General features: G+C 39.5%; 1 protein-coding gene across 4 annotated transcripts in view; it reads left to right on the forward strand.

Annotated features, from left to right (window-relative positions):
* The window catches only part of esrrga (estrogen-related receptor gamma a), a 241607-nt gene that overhangs the window by 63401 nt on the left and 159386 nt on the right, over positions 1-18820 (forward strand). Inside the window, exon 3 of one of the 4 annotated variants that reach the window (XM_043695799.1) lies at positions 17209-17392. The exons of the other annotated variants lie outside the window; for them this stretch is intronic. Coding sequence (XP_043551734.1) covers positions 17220-17392 — 173 coding nt within the window. The 5' untranslated portion in view covers positions 17209-17219. The remainder of the gene's footprint in view (positions 1-17208; positions 17393-18820) is intronic. 4 annotated transcript variants of the gene reach the window in all.

Genomic DNA, 18820 nt, shown 5'->3' on the forward strand with positions numbered 1-18820 from the left:
AACAGGTTTAATTGGAAGCAGTAGCTTTCAGAGCACTGCTCCTTCATCAGGTGGTTGTGGAGTCCACAAACTTATGAAGGAGCAGCGCTCTGAAAGCTCGTGCTTCCAATTAAACCTGTTGGACTATAACCTGGTGTTGTGTGATTTTTAGGTATATTTGGAAGTAAAAGCTTTCGGAATGCTGCTCCTTTGTCAGGTAGCTCCGAAAGCTTGTACTTCCAAATAAATCTATTGAACGATAACCTGTTGTGTGATTTTTAACACTATGAATCAAGTAATGGTCATGCCCTGCCATTCAACATTGTCCCATGTCTATGAATGAATAGTTCACACATAGCAGCTCACTATCCTGTGCTACTTGGGGTTTTAGATTTTCATTTATGTGCAAATAAATTACATTTGGATTCAACTTAAAAACTTGGTGCAAAGGTTTTGTTTATTTTGAGTTTATGACAAAATGAAGACTAGGCACACTCCACGTTCCACCTGAAATGTTGATTTCCCAATTTTAGCAGCATAGGCAGTATAGTCATTGTATAGATAATGTATAGGGATAGAGAGAAAAGTGGAGGAGACTTCAACAGTGCTATCTTCTCCTGTGACCTCTACTGCTGCAAAGGACAATAGCAGTAATGTTGTGAAAACACTGCCACCTTCAAATTCTTTTCTAAATCACACATTTCCTGATTTATATGTATCTCATTGTTCGTTGTCTTTATGGTAATGACTTGGAATTCCCTGTATCGTATCCTACTAGTAGAACGATTGCCAGAAAGTCTGCAATTGCTCAAGGAGAATGTTCATTGTCATCTGTTCAAGGCAGCTAAAGATGGACAATAAACATAATGTTGCCTTTTCACTTAGAACGAAGAAAAAGTCAAATCTGTTGATTCCCCCAGTGCTTTCCGGTGACCAGTTAGGAAGACCAGAGGCTCAACAAGAAACAGGCCAATCATCCTCCCAGCAGCAGGTTTGCTGAGGCCAGGGAGATGGAAGATACGGTTTAATTTACCAGAAGAAAAATGCATTAAAAATTAAAAGAAATGTAACTGTACTATCAAATTCAAACATTCATCAGTATAAGAAAAACGTAGGCTAACTGTACAAGTTCAATGTCTCAGAACCTTGAAAGCCGACAATGATCATTTAGATGTTTTTATTTTAATTATATTCAAAAGAATGTATTAATCATTTCATCCTGTCATTCCAGTTTCCATTTTCTCTGTATGTTACACTGTGCTAAATGGTGATGGATTTCATTTTTTTTCTGTGGTACTGTAATTAACTGAAGTCCGTACAACCTAATTTTGTGCACAAACATATATCCCGAATATTGCTTTGGCTTGTATCAAAAGTAATACATTTAGGCTTGTGCAGAACAAATTTAATTTGATAGCAGATGGTTTGATAAATCAAGAGTCATGTACTTTTCCTTTTTTTCTGGGCTTGGATTATTGGGGTGAAAGGAAACGTCTTCAAAAGCTCTTCTTCAGCATATTAGTTGTTTAAGATCCAGAACTGAATCCAATGCAAATCAGGTTTTGTCTATCGAGATGTTAAGTTGTTTTTTATCATAAAGGTTATTTTTGTATTAAAGTAAAGGCCATGACTGCATAGTGAGGAGAGAAATTAGAATACCACTAGTTCATATTTCGAAAAATGAAATTGAGATTCCCTAGAGGTTTATAAGCAGTTGCTTTAGGGAAGAGGAAACATTTAATGCTGCAGTGAAAGGAACCAAAATAAAGAGCTCACTGGTTCTTGTGTAGGCTGTAAGTAGCACATGAGAAGCAGCATCTAGCATCCGCGTATTCAGCATCAGCATTAGGTTTCATATCCTGTTAAAGATAGAAATATATAGCAGGTAAAATGAACATTGTGCGAATATTAGAGTATTGTTTCTAAGCTTTACATCAGAGCTGTCAAAATGTATTCACAGAATTGGCCATGCATTTAATCTTCAATAATTCTGTACAGTTTCTCAAAATATTTTTAAGTTCATAAATCTATCCTGTTGTATTCCAAAATTTTGCTTGACGTTTTGTCAGCACTGGTTATTCTGATATACTGTACGATTTATAAGACATTCTGGTCATTGAGAATTCCAGATTGGTACAAAGGAAATGGTTATAGCAATTCTTCCGTATTACCATAAATAATTTTCTTTTTGCACAAATCACTGCTGCATGTCAAGCAGTTCTTTATGAAGACAGTATGGTGTAGCCTGCCGATATGTCTGTGTCACTCCTTATTCACTTTTACCTGGGGATACACTGGAGGATTATAGAAAGTCATCGCTTCTTTTATTCCTGCATTTTCCACCCACCCATCATCAGAAATCAGCAACAAGATATTTCCAAACAGTTCCCTTGTAAACAATTAGGTTATACTCAAGATTACTTACATCAGTTTAATAAATCAAACACAAATCTTAGCTATGCAGATATCTGAGAGTTCATGACTATGTTAACTTGTATTAAGCTAAAAGAAATTGCAAAATGATTGGGTTTCATTCTCTGAGATGTTTCAATAATTGACCTTTATAGTTTACAACCTCCGAATTTAACACAGAATGCTAACACTGGTAATGAAGATTAAATAAAGTCTTACCAAAAGCATCAAAGTGAAGATAGATTGAGTCAACAAAAACATTTGCTATAGATCAATGTTATAATATAGTAGTCTGTCTATTTTAAAGCTCTTCTGCAGAAATTTATTTCTGTCTGTTTCTGAGTAGGTAGAAGTAGAATAGGTAAGGCAGTTGGAATTATAGTAATTACTGTGGAATTTAACAAGATGCTGAAAATAGTTTTTTTTGAATTTGTTTAATCATGGAATGTTCTAAATGTTATAATTTTTAAAAAATCCAAACAGGTTATCAAGATGACATAGAATGCTTATATTATCCAAGCACTGTAACATCTTGATGAGAAATACTATGATTGTTACCCATCCCTCTAAAGGGGTGTTATGCAGTAGACGCCTTAATCAGGTGGCAGAGCAGATTCAGTATCTGATGATTAGTAAGATAATACAAAGTAGACACAAAAAGTCAATCTTCAGTTACTTATCAATAATTTCTGACAAAGCATGAGGAAGATGGTGAGCTAACAATATGGTACTTCTGTAAAGCGAGATTTAAGTCACAGAAACTACACTAAAAAAGAAACTGGAAGACCTTAGACTTTTATTATGCTGTGCCATGTAAATTTAAAGTATTTTCTGTAAAGCATGAAGTTTGCAGGTACCTGCTGCTGATCCAGCTATCTTTTATTTCCAGTGCTATTTGTTGATAGGAGCAGAAGAAAGTGATGGGCAATGTAATGTATTGCTCTCAGCTTGCAAATACTTCGTATAATTTAAGTTCTTGCATGCTATCCATCTTAGGTCTATTTGTTGACCTGATTACATCTCTGAAAGCAAACTGGTCAGCATGTGCTCTCTTAAGTGGACACAAAAAGGGATCACTGGCCCATTACAGCTGTGTAAACTTGAAGCATACATTTTGTTTTGGGGTAGCGGAAACCTGCATTGCTACGGCTGTCAGGACTGAGTTTTAGTATGCAACCTGTTGCAACACTGACTCCCCTGTGGCATGCTGCAGTTCATTTTCCAAACATGCAGCATTGTTTTTAAATATGGAAATATATGGCCATCATTATTGGTGCATTTCTTCAAACGTGTCCAGCATTTGAACCTCAGGCTATAAAAATGTTGATCGGAAAATGGCAGCAGTCAGTTGATGAATGCAGAAGAGAGAAGCATAAATCAGTGCAGGGCACTTCTCTCCTTGTTCTCCACCCCCGCCCCCTCTCGTGTCCACCGAGAATTGTTGTCTATTGGTTCAGAAAATGGAGAAATGAATCTAGCAATACCCAGTGCTGGTTAGCAGATTGTCATTTTTGGGTTTGATGTTCTTTGGTATAATTGTCTTTCATGTGAACAATGGCAGGAGATCTCTGGTGAGCCATGGAAGCATGATAAAAGAGGCTGATCTTGCATAGCAATGTCTTTTATTATTAGTGTATAAAATTAGCAAGCTGGATGTTGTTAGAATTAGCTTTACTGATGTTAATTGTAATGCAGTATGAATTCTGTTAGCAGATTGTGCAGTAATTCTTTGTAAGACGATAGCTGCAACGATAGGTACTATTAATAGCCTTTTACTTATATTGTATCGTTTTAGTAGGCTTTAATAAGGCAGTCACCGTCAACGGGAATTTATTAGAAAAGTATAGTAATTGATGTATTGCAGCAAGTATGGGCAGAGGCTGAAGTTGATTAATGTATGAGTTGGCTTTTTTAAGGCAGTTTAAAAAGGCTTCTTAACTGGGTCTTCGGAGACCAACACAAACCTACTGTAAACTACTTCATTCCAGTCGGAAAATGACTTGACAGCTGCTCCAGTCTCTGGTGGTTTTGCTTTTCTGATCAGAGAAAATTGAAGTAATATAGTACTCATCAATAATTGCAGTGCTTAAAAATCTTATAAAGGGATTTTGACTGTTTTCCCCCCTGGAGATAAGTTTTCAAAGGTTAAATTAGTTTTACTTGCATTTGCTTCATATATTCAACCTAGAGTAAGGATCAGTTGTGCTTTAAATGGACTGCTGGTTGTGAGTTGCATGAAATTAACATCTTTGTGACTATCTACAGTGTTTAACTGCAAAGTGGTCTCTTCTGGGCAGCCAGTCTTTGTGGCTGCCATACCATAAAGAGACTATACATTAAAAGCACAACAGGGAAACAGGGAGGGAGTCATAGCGATGGTATTCTCTATTAAAACTATACAGTGCCCCCAGCAATTCCATCATTTTGCGATGAACAAAGGCCTGAGCAAGATACCTTTGTGAATACTTTGTATATTTATATATTTCATGAAGAAGATTAAATAGCATATTCAAATATCTAAATGCTAAGCAGTATAATAGAAACATTCTGTTTGCACTTTTGTCTGATGTTTTATATATTTTTAAGCAAAACTATCAATACTGAATGTTAAAGTAATTTTATCACAGAGCTAAGTTGTGGCTTATTGTTTTTAGTTGAAAGAAAAATGTGGACATTTACACAAGTTTATAGTGGCTTTGCGATAAATTATAGCATGACCATCTCCTGGCGCTGAAGTTTCTGGCCAAGAAATGTCATGTACAGTAAACAAACAACTATCTCGCATTGTGTGAACAAAAATGGTATGGAAGACAAAAGTGCCAGACAATGTTTAACAGCTGCCCTCTTGACGCTTGTTCCAAAATGCTTCCCAACAGAATATGCATTTGGTTTGCCTGGTAAATTGCCCTGAATTTATTTTTAATTGTATTTTCTTCAGTCGTATTGAAAGCATTGTTCTGTATCTCTGGAGCATTTTCTCACATATAATCCTTCAGAGAAAGTTGGCATTGTTTCTCTTAGTTTTCCTTTTGAAAAGCCTACTGATACACATATGCCTTCTATCAATGATAAACAGTTTAACAATGTTTCATATTTATTTGACAGTTATACTATGATTCCTAAAGTTGTTGGATAAAGTCATTTGATGTTCTGCAGACACCTAAAACGTGCAAGTTAAGCAGGTATTTACTGATAGTGAAAGAATTGGAAAAACAAAAAGCATTTTATTGCACATTGGTATTATACTTCTCAACTGCCCCACATTTTCTGAGACATCACAGAAAGAATCTCTGCTGAGATTGACTGATTCAGTTCTTATTGACCAAGCGTTCATCTTATTAAAGCAGAGTTCTCTCAATAATTCTTTAAAATAAGCCTTGACAAAAAAAACTATTTATAATGGCTGCAGCCAGTAGCAGGTGTCCCTCACTACAGGTAAATTTTGGATATTATTATAGCTTTTATCCACATTGACTAATAAAGAAATTTACTGTTGAGCTTAAAGTGTGGAAGATATGAGGAAGGTATTATTTTTGATTTTGGCTTTATTTGATTTTGCTGGGTTAATTTTCTCAATTTGCCTTGCAAATTGATTTATGAAAGAATGCATCTTTTCTTGTTTACTTTCAGCTTTGGTAAAAATCTCTGGGATTGCATTTATGTTAAATAATGCTGTCAATTAAGTTTTAGTTACAGTATTCGAATGGCCATTTTACCATGCTGACATCCTATGTTAGCAATTTCTAAGTACAAAATATATGACCTCTCTTCTATCTCCGATTTTCCAACCTATCCAAAACCCCCAATGATGTAAGTCCAGTCGAGGTCATTTTATTGAGTATGCGTAAATATCATGTATTTTCGGTTCATTCCAAAATCTTAATTTTTTTTTACTTCTGACTGCCTATGGACAGTATTTCCTTGCTACATGGGCAAGCACCTGGTTTTGAGGTTTTGGTGAATGATGTGCTTCATCTTAATATGAAGCGAAGTGCACGACTAGTTTCTGCTGACATGTCTTCTTAATGTGTAATAAAAACTATGCATGGGTAATATTGGGATCATACTGCAGGCCGCCTGCATCTTGCAGCTACCCACCTTTTCCACGGAAAATGAATACTAAGGGCTGGATTTTAATTCAGAGGGGGAAATCATGAGTCAGTTCGCTTCTTAACTTGCAATTCTCTCCCAACCTGGTAGTACCCTCCAATGGAATTTTTGTTGTGTGCAGTGGCAAGGTTGTGCTGGAGACAGGGACACCATCTGTTGACGGAGGAACAAGGTAGCAATGTGAGTGCTTGCTGAGGCTGCCTGTGTTCTCTGAAACATCTTCTCAGTTTCGTAGATGACTGATAGCTCTCACTCCTCATTTCTGCTCCACCAAAATCATAAAATTCAGCCCATCGTCAGCACTCACCTTCCAATGAACCAGACCCATACAGTATACCCGCAACCCCACATTTACCATGCTAGTCCACCTAGCCCTACACATCCCTGAATGCGACGGACAGCTTCACCATAGCCAATCCCAATCAATCTGCACATCTTTGGACTCTGCGAGGAAGAGCACTCAGTGGTAACCCACAGAGACATGGAGGAGAGCATCCAAACTCCACACAGATGGTCACCCAACGCTGGGATTGAACTTGGGTCACTGGTGCTGTGATGCCGCAGTGATAATCGCTGAGCTACCATGCTAATCTAAGGTTCAAACCCCCATTTGTCTAAATTCTTTGTTTGACAAGTCAAACATGTGTGTCTCTGAAAGAGTCCAGAAGATGTTCATCCTATTTCAAAGATTTTGCTGCATTCATCTCTAGAGCCTTTGTAGGCAGGTTGTACAGTGGTACCCTATTTGAATACATGGCTCAGTTTCAATGCCCACTAATCAGTTGCTGGGAAAGGGGGAGGGAATCCCAGAATCTCTTCCTACCTGCCAGTTTTAAACCTGACCAGTTCCATTTTGACACAGCTGAGGATATGAAAATCCCATTCAAAGTTTCCAGATTTGCATAGGTTTGCAACTTGGACTGTTGTTCACAAATAGTGCTTTTGACATCATTTTAAGTCAGACACATTTTAGTAGTTTGGGAACCAGAGTAAATTAGTTGGATACCTGATATAAATATGGGTCAGTTTCAAGGCTTTTCTATCATTCTCAAGTTCCTCAGTGTTGAATTTGTCTATTATAAAACCTGCCGGTGAATGCTTGATGATGACAATCAAGAGGCACACCTGTCCTGATGTGGATTAAAGACATTGCAATTGAACTTAACTGAGTACGTGATTATTTAAAATGATAGTGGGCTTTTTATACGTATTCCTGGTTGTATCGGGAAGTTGATTTTTGGAACTGAGAGAAAAGTTCTATCCTGGCCCTTGTTCCCTAATATCCTCTCACAACAAGAGGGCCATAAAGAGAAGTGAGTGAAGGAGGTCAAAGGAGTCCTTATTCCAAATGCATTCACAGGACCAAACCATCTTTCCGCCAGAGGGGACGTTTGAACAAGTGATAATTTTTACGTCACAGCACCAGATGGACTGCAGCACAGGGTCACACATTTCAAAGCCTGACGCTCAGATGATGAATGTGGATCAAGAGTTTTTACACCACAGGGATATGATGGGTGGTGGCAAGTGGTAGACACACTTTGTCAAAGTAATTAGTACAGTTCCTTCATTGTGGAAACAGCAAAGTAGGAGATCAGGATTCTGGGCTTCTCCACACCTGGTGCAGCTTTTAATGCCAAGCTCGGTCCTCAGGAGCTTGGAGAATGCACGAACGAGAGGGATGTCCGTTCATTGGCTGTGTAGCACATAATGTTGGCCTAGCTTGTGTGTGTGTGTGTGTGTGTGTGTAGCATTCATCCTGCATCAGCTCCCAATAGATCCTCACTGCAGTTGCTGTCTTGGGTGATTAGTGGACTGCTTTTGTAAAGAATAATATGCTGTGATCCATGGTTCAGGAGAGCTTTCAGGAATCTATCACAGACCACAGAGCTGTGATTATGACTCTATCACTGGAGCCATGCCTGTATCTGAGGTTGGCACAAATCAACATCCCAAAACCTTGGATGTTCAGCATGAAAGCAGCCTGCATGTAGTTTTGAAATTGCTGAAGAATGTTATACACTGCATAGGTACACTGTATGCTTTAGGTCTTGAAAAGGGGCAAAAAACTGGGCTGAAGGATTAGAGATATAGCTAAAAGTAGTGTCATAAGGTGCTGAGGAAGAGCAAAGGCACTAATCCTGTCAGCACTAGAACTGTATACCAGCAGATAATTCAGAAAAGCAATCATCCCACCCCTACCCTGCCCCTATTCATACCAACAGCCCCTCCTACCATCAGACCCAGTCCTTCCATTCTCCAGATGAATGATCACAACTTAACCATCACCATTGGTATTTTACACACATCACATAATCTAGTCAATAAACAATGAAGCTTTACAAAACAGGAAATTCAATGATCTGTAATGCCAAATTGGCGGAATATACATACAAAATCTAAGTGTCACCCTGAGTTCTAGCCTGAAGTACTATTCTTACTCATCTTGTACTTAGCAAAGTGTTAGCCTACTATCTACAGGTTGAGAGATGCAAGTCTGTTGTATTTCCACTGAGGATGCTTGGGATGGATATCATGGGTGACCTTGAGGAGCTCAGGCCCAGGAGTGTTTGGTTGCAGACTGCAGCATCTTCTCAGCTGCCAGAACAGTTTAGTTCAGCTACTTTTTTGACACCAACAATAAGCCTGGTATCAAGAGGTGGTAAATTGAGAAAAAATTACAACACGTGCCTACTCCTGAGAGGGTGATGCTATTACCACCAAATGAATTGTGCTTTGAGTGTTTACCTGTCTGAGTTCCTTAAGATCACTTACAATGGATGGCTATCTCGAGCACCCACATTGGATACACAGCAGCCATCTATTTGTAGCCAGTGGTTTAACACTTGGCTGGAACATGAGATGAGCATACAGAGTATTGAAGTGTTGTAGCAGTTTGGAACTCCATACCTGTGCTTTCCTTCTTCCTTCAGCAAGCTATAAGGGATTGAAGAAAGCTACAGCCTGAAAGTGTCTGAACTCAGCTTCTGAGCCTCCATGGAAATTGTTAGAAATTTCACAACTGCAACCTAGCCCTTGAAATGAAGTGTTTATCTTTTCAGAGACCAGATCCTTTCAGGCCCTGGCTTCCTCCAACTCCCTGCAACTTGCTTAAATAAGAAGGAAAACATCTTTTCAGACACTGGTCTGACTATTTACCTTGCTGACCACCTCCTATCATTCAATAATAAGATGTCCATTGACTTATTGTTCTTTTCCACAAGGACTTACATACTTCGGACTGAAAATCATTGCAGCACCCTTTTGGAGTACATTCTTCATGTTCAAGTTCAAATGGGAGGCAACGGCCTTATGATATTATCACTGGACTGTTAATCCAGAGACCCAGGTAATATTCTGGGGACTAGGGTTCAAATCCCGCCACAGCAGATGGTGGGATTTAAACTCAATAAAAATCTGGAATTAAGAGTCTAAACGATGACTGTGACCTCATTGTCAGTTGTCAGTAAAACCCACCTGGTTAACTAAAGCTGTTTCGGGAAGCAATTGGCCATTCTTATCTATGTGTGACTCCAGACCCACAGCAATGTGGTTGACTCTTAACTGCTCTCTGGGCAATTAGGGATGGCTGAGCTAGTGAATGAGTTGAAAAAAAGTACTGGAGCCCATGGTACTGGCAAAGTAGACAATGCTGAAAGGAAGTGCAGACTATAACCGAATTCTTGCATTTCCTCTCCACCAGGAGATGAACTGCTAGTAACCAGTTGGAACAGCCATGATGTTAGTTACAAAAATTAGACAGAAAGCAGGTCAATTAAATTTCCTCATTTAGGGTCCTGAAGGAAGACAGTGACGCCACATTTTTGCCTGTCCAAGTCCAATGAATTTGATAAACCATGTAAATTCTATGAAAGTTTGAAGCTGCATTAAAGTGTGTGCTATTGAAATACAGCATCGAGTAGCATATTACTTTAAACGTGTCCTTTCATCAATTTTTTTCTGTTTGCAGTGGCTGTTTGTGTATGGTGAATTTGGAAAATGATACAAAGTGTCTTGGATGATGATGATAAAAAATGACCCTAATTCTTTTTAAGAAGGAATTATGCAATACTTGAAGTTAGCACTTGCAGTTGTTCCCCTATCCACTCCCCTATCCGACTCTATCTTCCAAGATCTGAATCTTGGCCGAGCATTCAGAAGAAGGATGATTGTATCAGGACGATGGAAGTGAAGCCAGTAAATGAGTCAAACTCGCTCTCTTGTCAGACTTTTATGTGTTCTAGCAGATGAGGAGAGTACAGTGCCCAGAAAGTGATTTTCTGTCCATTCTCTTTGGTTTGGAGAGAACCTGAACTAGGTGTCAGTTTTTGTAAAAAAACTTTCCTTTGTTGAGGAAGGAAAAGTTAAATTCCTTCTGTCTTCTAAAAATGAATTTGTATATGAAATATAAAACATAATTCCTCTATGAAAGACGCATGTGCTACTTGCAACTAATTGTTTTATCGCCACTTAGGAAATAAGTGGCCAATTTTCACTGGCAATGTGTTATGCCACAGAGTGGTGGCTGATGGGATTGCATTTACAAATCCTTCCCAAATGTTGGGTTCGGTGGATGCCAGGCACCAGCCTACAGGAAGGGAGAAGTGTGAGCCAGACTAGAACACTTCTGCACCCCCTGGTGGCTAGCTCAGAACAACATCTACAGTGCTCTGGGATCAGATCGACCAATCCCTGCATTGTAACCAGTGTGCAGAACAGAGAGATCAAACTGAGGAAGTTTGTAACTGAAGAAGGTTGGAGGACTCCGAGGAAAAAAAGAGAAAAAAACTAATTTCTATTGGGTTAAATACACACTCATTATTCTTTCCCATTAACTAAGTGAATGATCTGTAATAGTTTTGACAATCAATGTAGAAAATGCTGACTATGCCTGATTTTAAGGTAGCCGACAGGTGGAATCAAGCTAGCAATGCAAAAGTGGCATCAAATCACTTACTGTCTCCTTTATGATGACTGCTAACATCTTGGAAGAGGCCTTATGATGGATGACAGGCACATCTGCCTGTTGTAGAGGTAGACACTTTTAATACGTAAGTTATGTCCCCTGTACATGTCTAGATAGCAATTTCAACAAATCTTTTCTCATTTATTTTTTGTGAAACCAGGTGGAGACAATCCCGACTCCGCTGCAGTACTTTGGATTGCTGCCTCCTTACTCACTTATCCCATATCTCCCATGATCAGCTCTCCCACCCTTCATTATCAAACCCACATGCTGCTGGCCTGCTCAGCTCTGCAGTTTGAGGGGTGAGGTGGAACATGTTGTATGTTTACAATGTACAATTCACTGGGGCCATGCAAAGCTAGTCCAACGGTCAATGGCAGAAAGGTCATAATCTACGTCATTATCTCTACCCTCTGTGCATGCACTGCTCACAAGTAAAGAATTGGTGTTGTTTAGGAAACTCCAAAGTCTCTGTGTATCTACCGATGTATGTGTGTACGAGAGAGGGATGGAGATAGAAAGAGACTGAGGGTGGAATTTTGACATTCGGGGAAGGAAACAGGAGTCACAAATGTTCTGTGATCTTGAACATGTCCCCAGGGTTCACAGTCATGGGAATTTGACCAGGAAATCCGTGGCTCATTTAGTCACACTCTTGCTTCTGAGTTGCAAGGTACATGTTTCAATTCCCTGTCCGGGGCTGGAGAGGAAAGGCTGGCACTGGCGTGCAGTGCTGAGGAAGTATTGCATTGCCAGACATGCCATCTCTCAGATGAGGTGTTCCTGAGGCCCTATCTGCCTGTTCAAATGGATGTAAAATATCTTATGGTGCTATTTTGAAGATGGACAAGGGAGTTCTCCTCAGTGCCCTATCCAATATTTATCCTTGATCAGGATCATAAAGACAGATTGCTTGGTCATTATCACATTGCAGTTTGCAGGGATTTGCTGTGTGCTAATTGGGTGCTGTGTTTCCTGCATTGCTACAGTAACGTCAGTTCAAATGTAAGTATTTCATTTGCTGTAAAGCACCTTGATGCGTCCAGTGATTGTGAAAAATGCTATGTAAATGTAAGTCTTTACTTCTATTCTTTTTACAGAGCAGCCTTTTGCTGTGTCCACACCAGGAGGGCAGGGAAGATGTGAAGGCCTGCCTACAATACTGGCTTCCTGGCATGGCATGGGATCCAGGCAGTTAAACCCTCCCGTGTTGCCTTGGCAAACTGGAGGTTGAGTGTAAAATTTCACATGACCTCCTTTAAAGTGCCATGAATAAGTCCCTTAAGGAAGTTGCCTGGATCATGGAACAGATACTAGTCTGGCCTGCGCTGAATCCCCCTAAGCATAAAATGGCCGTGCCAGGAGCAAGGTCTGGATTCTGGCAGCTTGTCTGCTGGCAGTATGTTGGGGTTCTGCCCCCTTGTCTCTATCCTGGGCAAGGCTAGAAAATTCAGCATTAAATGCCAATGTGTATCACATGCTTTAAGATGATAACCTTTGGCATTGCACAAAGATGAAAGTCTTTATGTTACTCAGTTTTTTTTAGTGAGAGAATATAAATGATGCTGCATAGTTACTGTTAAGGATATCATTTTATTTTGTGGGCTCAGGTGGAAGTAGTGACTGAACTTTATGATAAATTTGGTCACTCTGATTAAAGTACTGATATTATTTCTGTACATTTTTTCAGGCTGTGGCTATTGATTGTTTTAATATTAGTAATTGACATGTTGGGATTTGTGAAATATGACACAATATTTTGTGAAGACTGGAATGCAGCATCATGTCTTGTGCATTTTTTCAGCTGACATTTAAAACTTATTCAAATGCTGCAAAATTAACAAAGCATGTTCACTGTTAGTTTTGTTATCACATCAATAATGTCAACTGACTTTGACAGAAAAGAATGCAAACTTGTTGGATTAGAGTTAATTCAGTAGCAACCACTTGTTTTAATTTGAAATCAAAGAAGTGAAGATGTCCACACAATCCTGCATTTCAAACAATAATGCAGACTCTTAAATATTTTTCCAGCTAACAAATAATTTACCACAGTCAATGTTTATTTGATGATGATACTGAAAATGAAAGAGCTGTGCCTAGACCTAATTTTGACACTGTTGATATGGAATCAAGAAAATCTTTCCAGCATTATGAAAAGAAACAAAAAAAAGCTGCAGTCCAAGAGATTTTTTTCAATGCTGTGCGGCTATAATTGTTAAACTAGCTAAAACGATATACATGTAGAACATCAGGGTGGACAGACTTGCCCTCATTTCCATTGCTTTTCTGTGTTCGATCTGGAGGAATGCCTCCTTCAGATGACCTGGCTGAGATGGGAAGGGTCAACAGATGTAGGATTACTGGGAAGAACCAGTTTTGTACCAATTTAATGCAAGATTTCTCTGTGCCGTTCCTACATTCCTGCTCACAGTTTGTTTTATTGTACTGAAGTTGATTGTAATGTTTTGGGGTTAGCTATTCTTTTTAAACAGGATAGATTTACTGTTTAAGTGTAGATAACTTCCAAAGGATTACCTTAACAAATGGTTCAACAGAATCACTGCAGTATGCTTTCAAACTTGATTGCAACTTTTTTGAGGCAGGGGCTGGTTTCAATTTGGCAAGGCTTGGATGGTATGCCTCTTGATTATAGCAATTGGGGTCCTATGCTACAGTTAGAGTGCTGATCACATTTATCAGGGACATATGGACAGTGGGCATTAAGGATCCTTAAAGGCACCTCTACTGGCTACCCCCAAAAAACTATTCCAAGACATTTCTCAGGTCACTGCAGGTCTCTGCCTGTCAGATCAGGACGTACTCACCTTCTTATTTGCTGGCCTCCCTCAGTCAAATTTCCCTTTAGCCTGATTCACTTATCTTTCTTGGCATCAGAATGCCTCATTGGACTGTAACTCCATTTCTAACCTACTGCAAATTTATTTAAAAGTAAGTGAACAAAAGGTGATGGCACATTGTTGAATGCAATGGACACAGGCTAAGCATTCTCCCTTCAAATTATCCAGAATAAAAAAAAGTGAAGCAATGCAAATTTGTTGGAACAAAGGCCTTAATTTGAAAGGGTAGTGGGAATGATGCACAATGTCCAAAGATGCACCTAAACTCGAGTGACTGAGAGGCGCAGTCAGTTTTCCTGGTGGAAAATAATTTAAATATATTCCTCATATCCCGCTCTGCACTTATCCAGATTCACTATCTGTCCAAAGGAACGGTGACTCTGAACTAAGTAGGCCCCCTCCTACTTTTAGTGTGACCCTTATTGATAGCTTGAATTGTCACCATAACAATCATGGTGGCTGGAAATGCTGCGGGTTGAAGCCAGTAGTTCGATTTTTAAACTTTTAAAGACTCCTAACATTACTTTGCAGTGAGTCAGGGGGTGGAGGTGAAGTGAGGGGAGGGGTTAAAATCCTGGTCTGGGTCTCTTGGTATTATTTTCAATGTTTTCTTTATTCAGTGTAAGCTTGCTGTTGATACTCCTTGGAGTTTCACTAACATACCTCTCTTCCTCATGGTTTATGACAGCCTACACAATTCATTTTTAAAGAAAACTGTGTAAAACAAGTTTCAACTCGTGTTCTCATATCCTCCAAACCAGCTGCTAATATGACACAAAACGCATAAGGTGTTTGTAGTTGAATTGGCTGAATTTAGTGTTTTACTGATTGACCTTCTGGTCAGACATAGCATCTATATTTTGTAGCTACTGTATCAGAAAAGGTGGACCATTTTCTGTGATTGGGCCTATTTTATAACACCAAGAAAGTAGGCAGTTCCATTCTCTCCAGTTTCACTCAGGAAGGAAAATAATGCACTGAATTGTAAAGGTGTAAGCAAAGTGAAACTATCTCAAAACGTTTTATTATTCATTCTTTCATGTTTCTCAGTCTTTTGATTTTCCAATAAGATTGGAACTTTTCTTTTAATCACTTTTTCCCTTTATCCATAAGAGAACCTTTTTGATCTTTAAATTAAAAAGTAACATTCCAGTGATAACAATAACAATAGTGAATAACTAAGTGCATTCTTTTGATCTGTTCTCAACGTATATTTTTAAACAGTTTATTTTAGATAAGAGCATAGGAAAAATTATTTACATATTTGATAACCATTTTAATAGCACTAAGACTGTGAATGCTATCAGAACTTGAAATAATTCTTTAATATTTAGCGATAACACTTTTGAGCATGTTTTGACGTTACGTGCATGTTTTTCTGTTAAGTGCACATGACCAGTTGGATTTGATAAGACCAAAGACTCTGGAGTCAGTTGTCTGTGTTCTTGTTCACAAAGTTAAATAAAGAATGAACAGTGAACAATGTACCACAGTGGAAGTGGCAGTGTAGTACTACATAGATGTATTTTCAATGGAAAGTACATACGAGCAGTGTACTTTAAACTATTTTTCTTCAACCAGTGTATTTAAATCTGCTAAAGTAAAATATTTTCTTTGTTCCTAATACTTTTAATTCAGTAACTTGTTAGATATTCGTTTTCAGGACTGTTAATGCTTCAGCACAATATCAAAACATGCAAGTAAATTATAGTCTGTCTGATTATTGGGGCCATGTTTGGTGTAGAAGATACTGAATTGTCGAAAGAAATCATAAATTTCTGAAATTACGTGCCAAGAATATTTTAATATAACTCCCTGTTTTGTAAATTAATATGTTTTTAACTGAATCATTCTTTACATGACATTACCTGTGTGTGCAATCTCCCCAGGCTGTATATTAGATGGTGAGATATTTTGGGGAATGGCGTAAGATTGTGAGTGAACCCTTTTCTAACCAAGCCCCAGATGTCGAGATGAGATATTTGCCTGTTATTCATAGAATCCCTACAGTGTGGAAGCAGGCCATTTGGCCCATCAAGTCCATACTGACCCTCTTGTATAGATCCCACCCAGAACCAGATTCACCCCACCTACCCAATCCTATCCTTATAACCCTGCATTTCCCATAGCTAATCCACCTAGCCTGCACAACCCTGGACACAATGGGCAATTTAGCATGGCCAATCCACCTATCCTGCATAACCCTGGACACTATGGGCAATTTAGCATGGCCAATCCACCTACACTGCACGACCCTTGGCACAATGGGCAAGTTAGCATGGCTAGTCCACATATATGCATGATCCTGGACACAATGGGCAATTTAGCATGGCTAATCCACCTACCCTGCATGACCCTGGACACTATGGGCAATTTAGCATGGCCAATCCACCTACATTGCACGACCCTGGACACAATGGGCAAGTTAGCATGGCTAGTCCACATATATGCATGATCCTGGACACAATGGGCAATTTAGCATGGCTAATCCACCTACCCTGCATGACCCTGGACACTATGGGCAATTTAGCATGGCCAATCCACCTACCCTGCACGACCCTGGACACTATGGGCAATTTAGCATGGCCAATCCACCTACCCTGCACGACCCTGGATACTATGGGCAATTTAGCTTGGCCAATCAACCTAACCTGCACATCTTTGGACTGTGGGACCACCTGGAGGAAACCCACGCAGACACAGGGAGAATTTGTAAACTCCACACAGACAGTTGCCCGAGGTTGGACTTGAATCAGGTCCCTGGCGCTGTGAGGTAGCCATGCTAACCACTGAGCCACCATGCTGCCCATTAATGGGGATTATTGCTCATTATCAGCCTTGTTACTGCCTAATCTCACATCATTAATATGCACCCACCAGATAGAAGCGAGATGCCAAGAATACCCAGCATAAAAGTCAGAACGGGTGCCTGGAGATTGCATTCACTGCTTGCTCCTCCTGACCTGAGTATTGGACATCCCAGAAACAACATCCCAGGGAACGTTGCAGTGGCTACATGTACTCCACATCCATGGACAAATGCCAGCCCCTCCACATCATCGAGGTACATTTCCGATCCATTTACAATATTCTTCTGCACTTTAAAGATGTACTTTGCAGTGCACTGGCCCTGCTCATTGGAATGCTGCTGCAGGAACAGGCAACACCCAGCTCACAGATTGGACCAGGCTGTATCTCAGGGCTGCTTGCTCCACCTCCTAGCGTTCATTCACTTCATGCCTACCTGGATGCTGGCAGCATCCCTGCATTGCCCTGCTTTGTCTTACCTTGTAGCACTTGGCCTCTCACTTAAAAGGCTCACAGTACTGCTGTCTCACATGGCTGGGGGTGGATGGGATCGTAAAGTGGTCAGATAAATGGGCTGAATGAGGACTTGAGGAAGTACAAAGACTGTGGGTTGATGGGGAGGGCTACGAGGAAAGGAATGTTTACATTTGAAGGTTCACCAAGGCAGAGTCCAAGCCTGAGACTCAATTTTTAAGGTTGTCCGCTGTTGCTTTCCATCATGCTGTAAAGAACATGTGCGTAATAGAGATGAACATGCAGTCACCACAGCCAGAGTGGGCAGGATAAGTGCTTTGTTCTGTGAGGGAGGAGGCTTTGAATTTTGAACGATGTGAGGCTCTTCAAAGTGTAACACCATTACACGTAGCCAAAATATGGGAAGATTCAGCAATTCCCCCTGTCTCAACACACCGTTCAGAGCTGTATCTTCCATCTGTTGCTGTTTATGCATTGTGATCATTTGTAATTACTGCTGCTGGACATTAAATTTTCAAGTGATGCATTTTTTGTTCCAGATGTTCCTATAATTTGAGACTATGTTAGCTTGTTGCTTAATATTTTATACAGTATTTGAAATGTGAGTTGATGGAAGTAAGTAATCATCAGACAATATAGCTTTGAGTAAACAATAGTCAATAGTTGTAATAATATATAAGTTTTGTTGATGGCAGCATGCATATAAAGGGAAATTGATATTTCAAGGAATTGTGAGCAATTAGACGAATAAACAATAAACATTGATTGTATGTAGGTCTGTGGGTTAGTTAAAATTGGCCTACTTAAGATAGTATACATGGACAGCAGTAGAGAGAAGACTCCTCCATTGACACCAGGAGCAAAAGGAATTGCTGTAGATGCAGCTTACAGTTTTGCATGACTAAAAATAATGTCCACAATCAATATACTGAAGATAGCTTTCATTACCTCAGACAAAGAAGCAAAGTATCCTGTCTAAGGCAGTGTTGTTGCTCGGAATTCTGACATTTAAATGCGGTGTTAGCTAGTACTTGCTGAACCAAACTGCAACAGCAAGCATTTTGTTTCTTTTCAGGTACCATACCTAAGGGGGGTGGTTGCGACCATGGATTTGCATTGATTTGGTCAGTGAATATGTTTGACAGAATACTGCACTAGTTCATTGTTGCCTTTGTCTGGATGATCGACTGGGAAAATCTCACAGTTCCCA

The sequence above is a fragment of the Chiloscyllium plagiosum genome, chromosome 9, assembly GCF_004010195.1.
Source record: "Chiloscyllium plagiosum isolate BGI_BamShark_2017 chromosome 9, ASM401019v2, whole genome shotgun sequence".
Lineage (NCBI taxonomy): Eukaryota > Metazoa > Chordata > Chondrichthyes > Orectolobiformes > Hemiscylliidae > Chiloscyllium > Chiloscyllium plagiosum.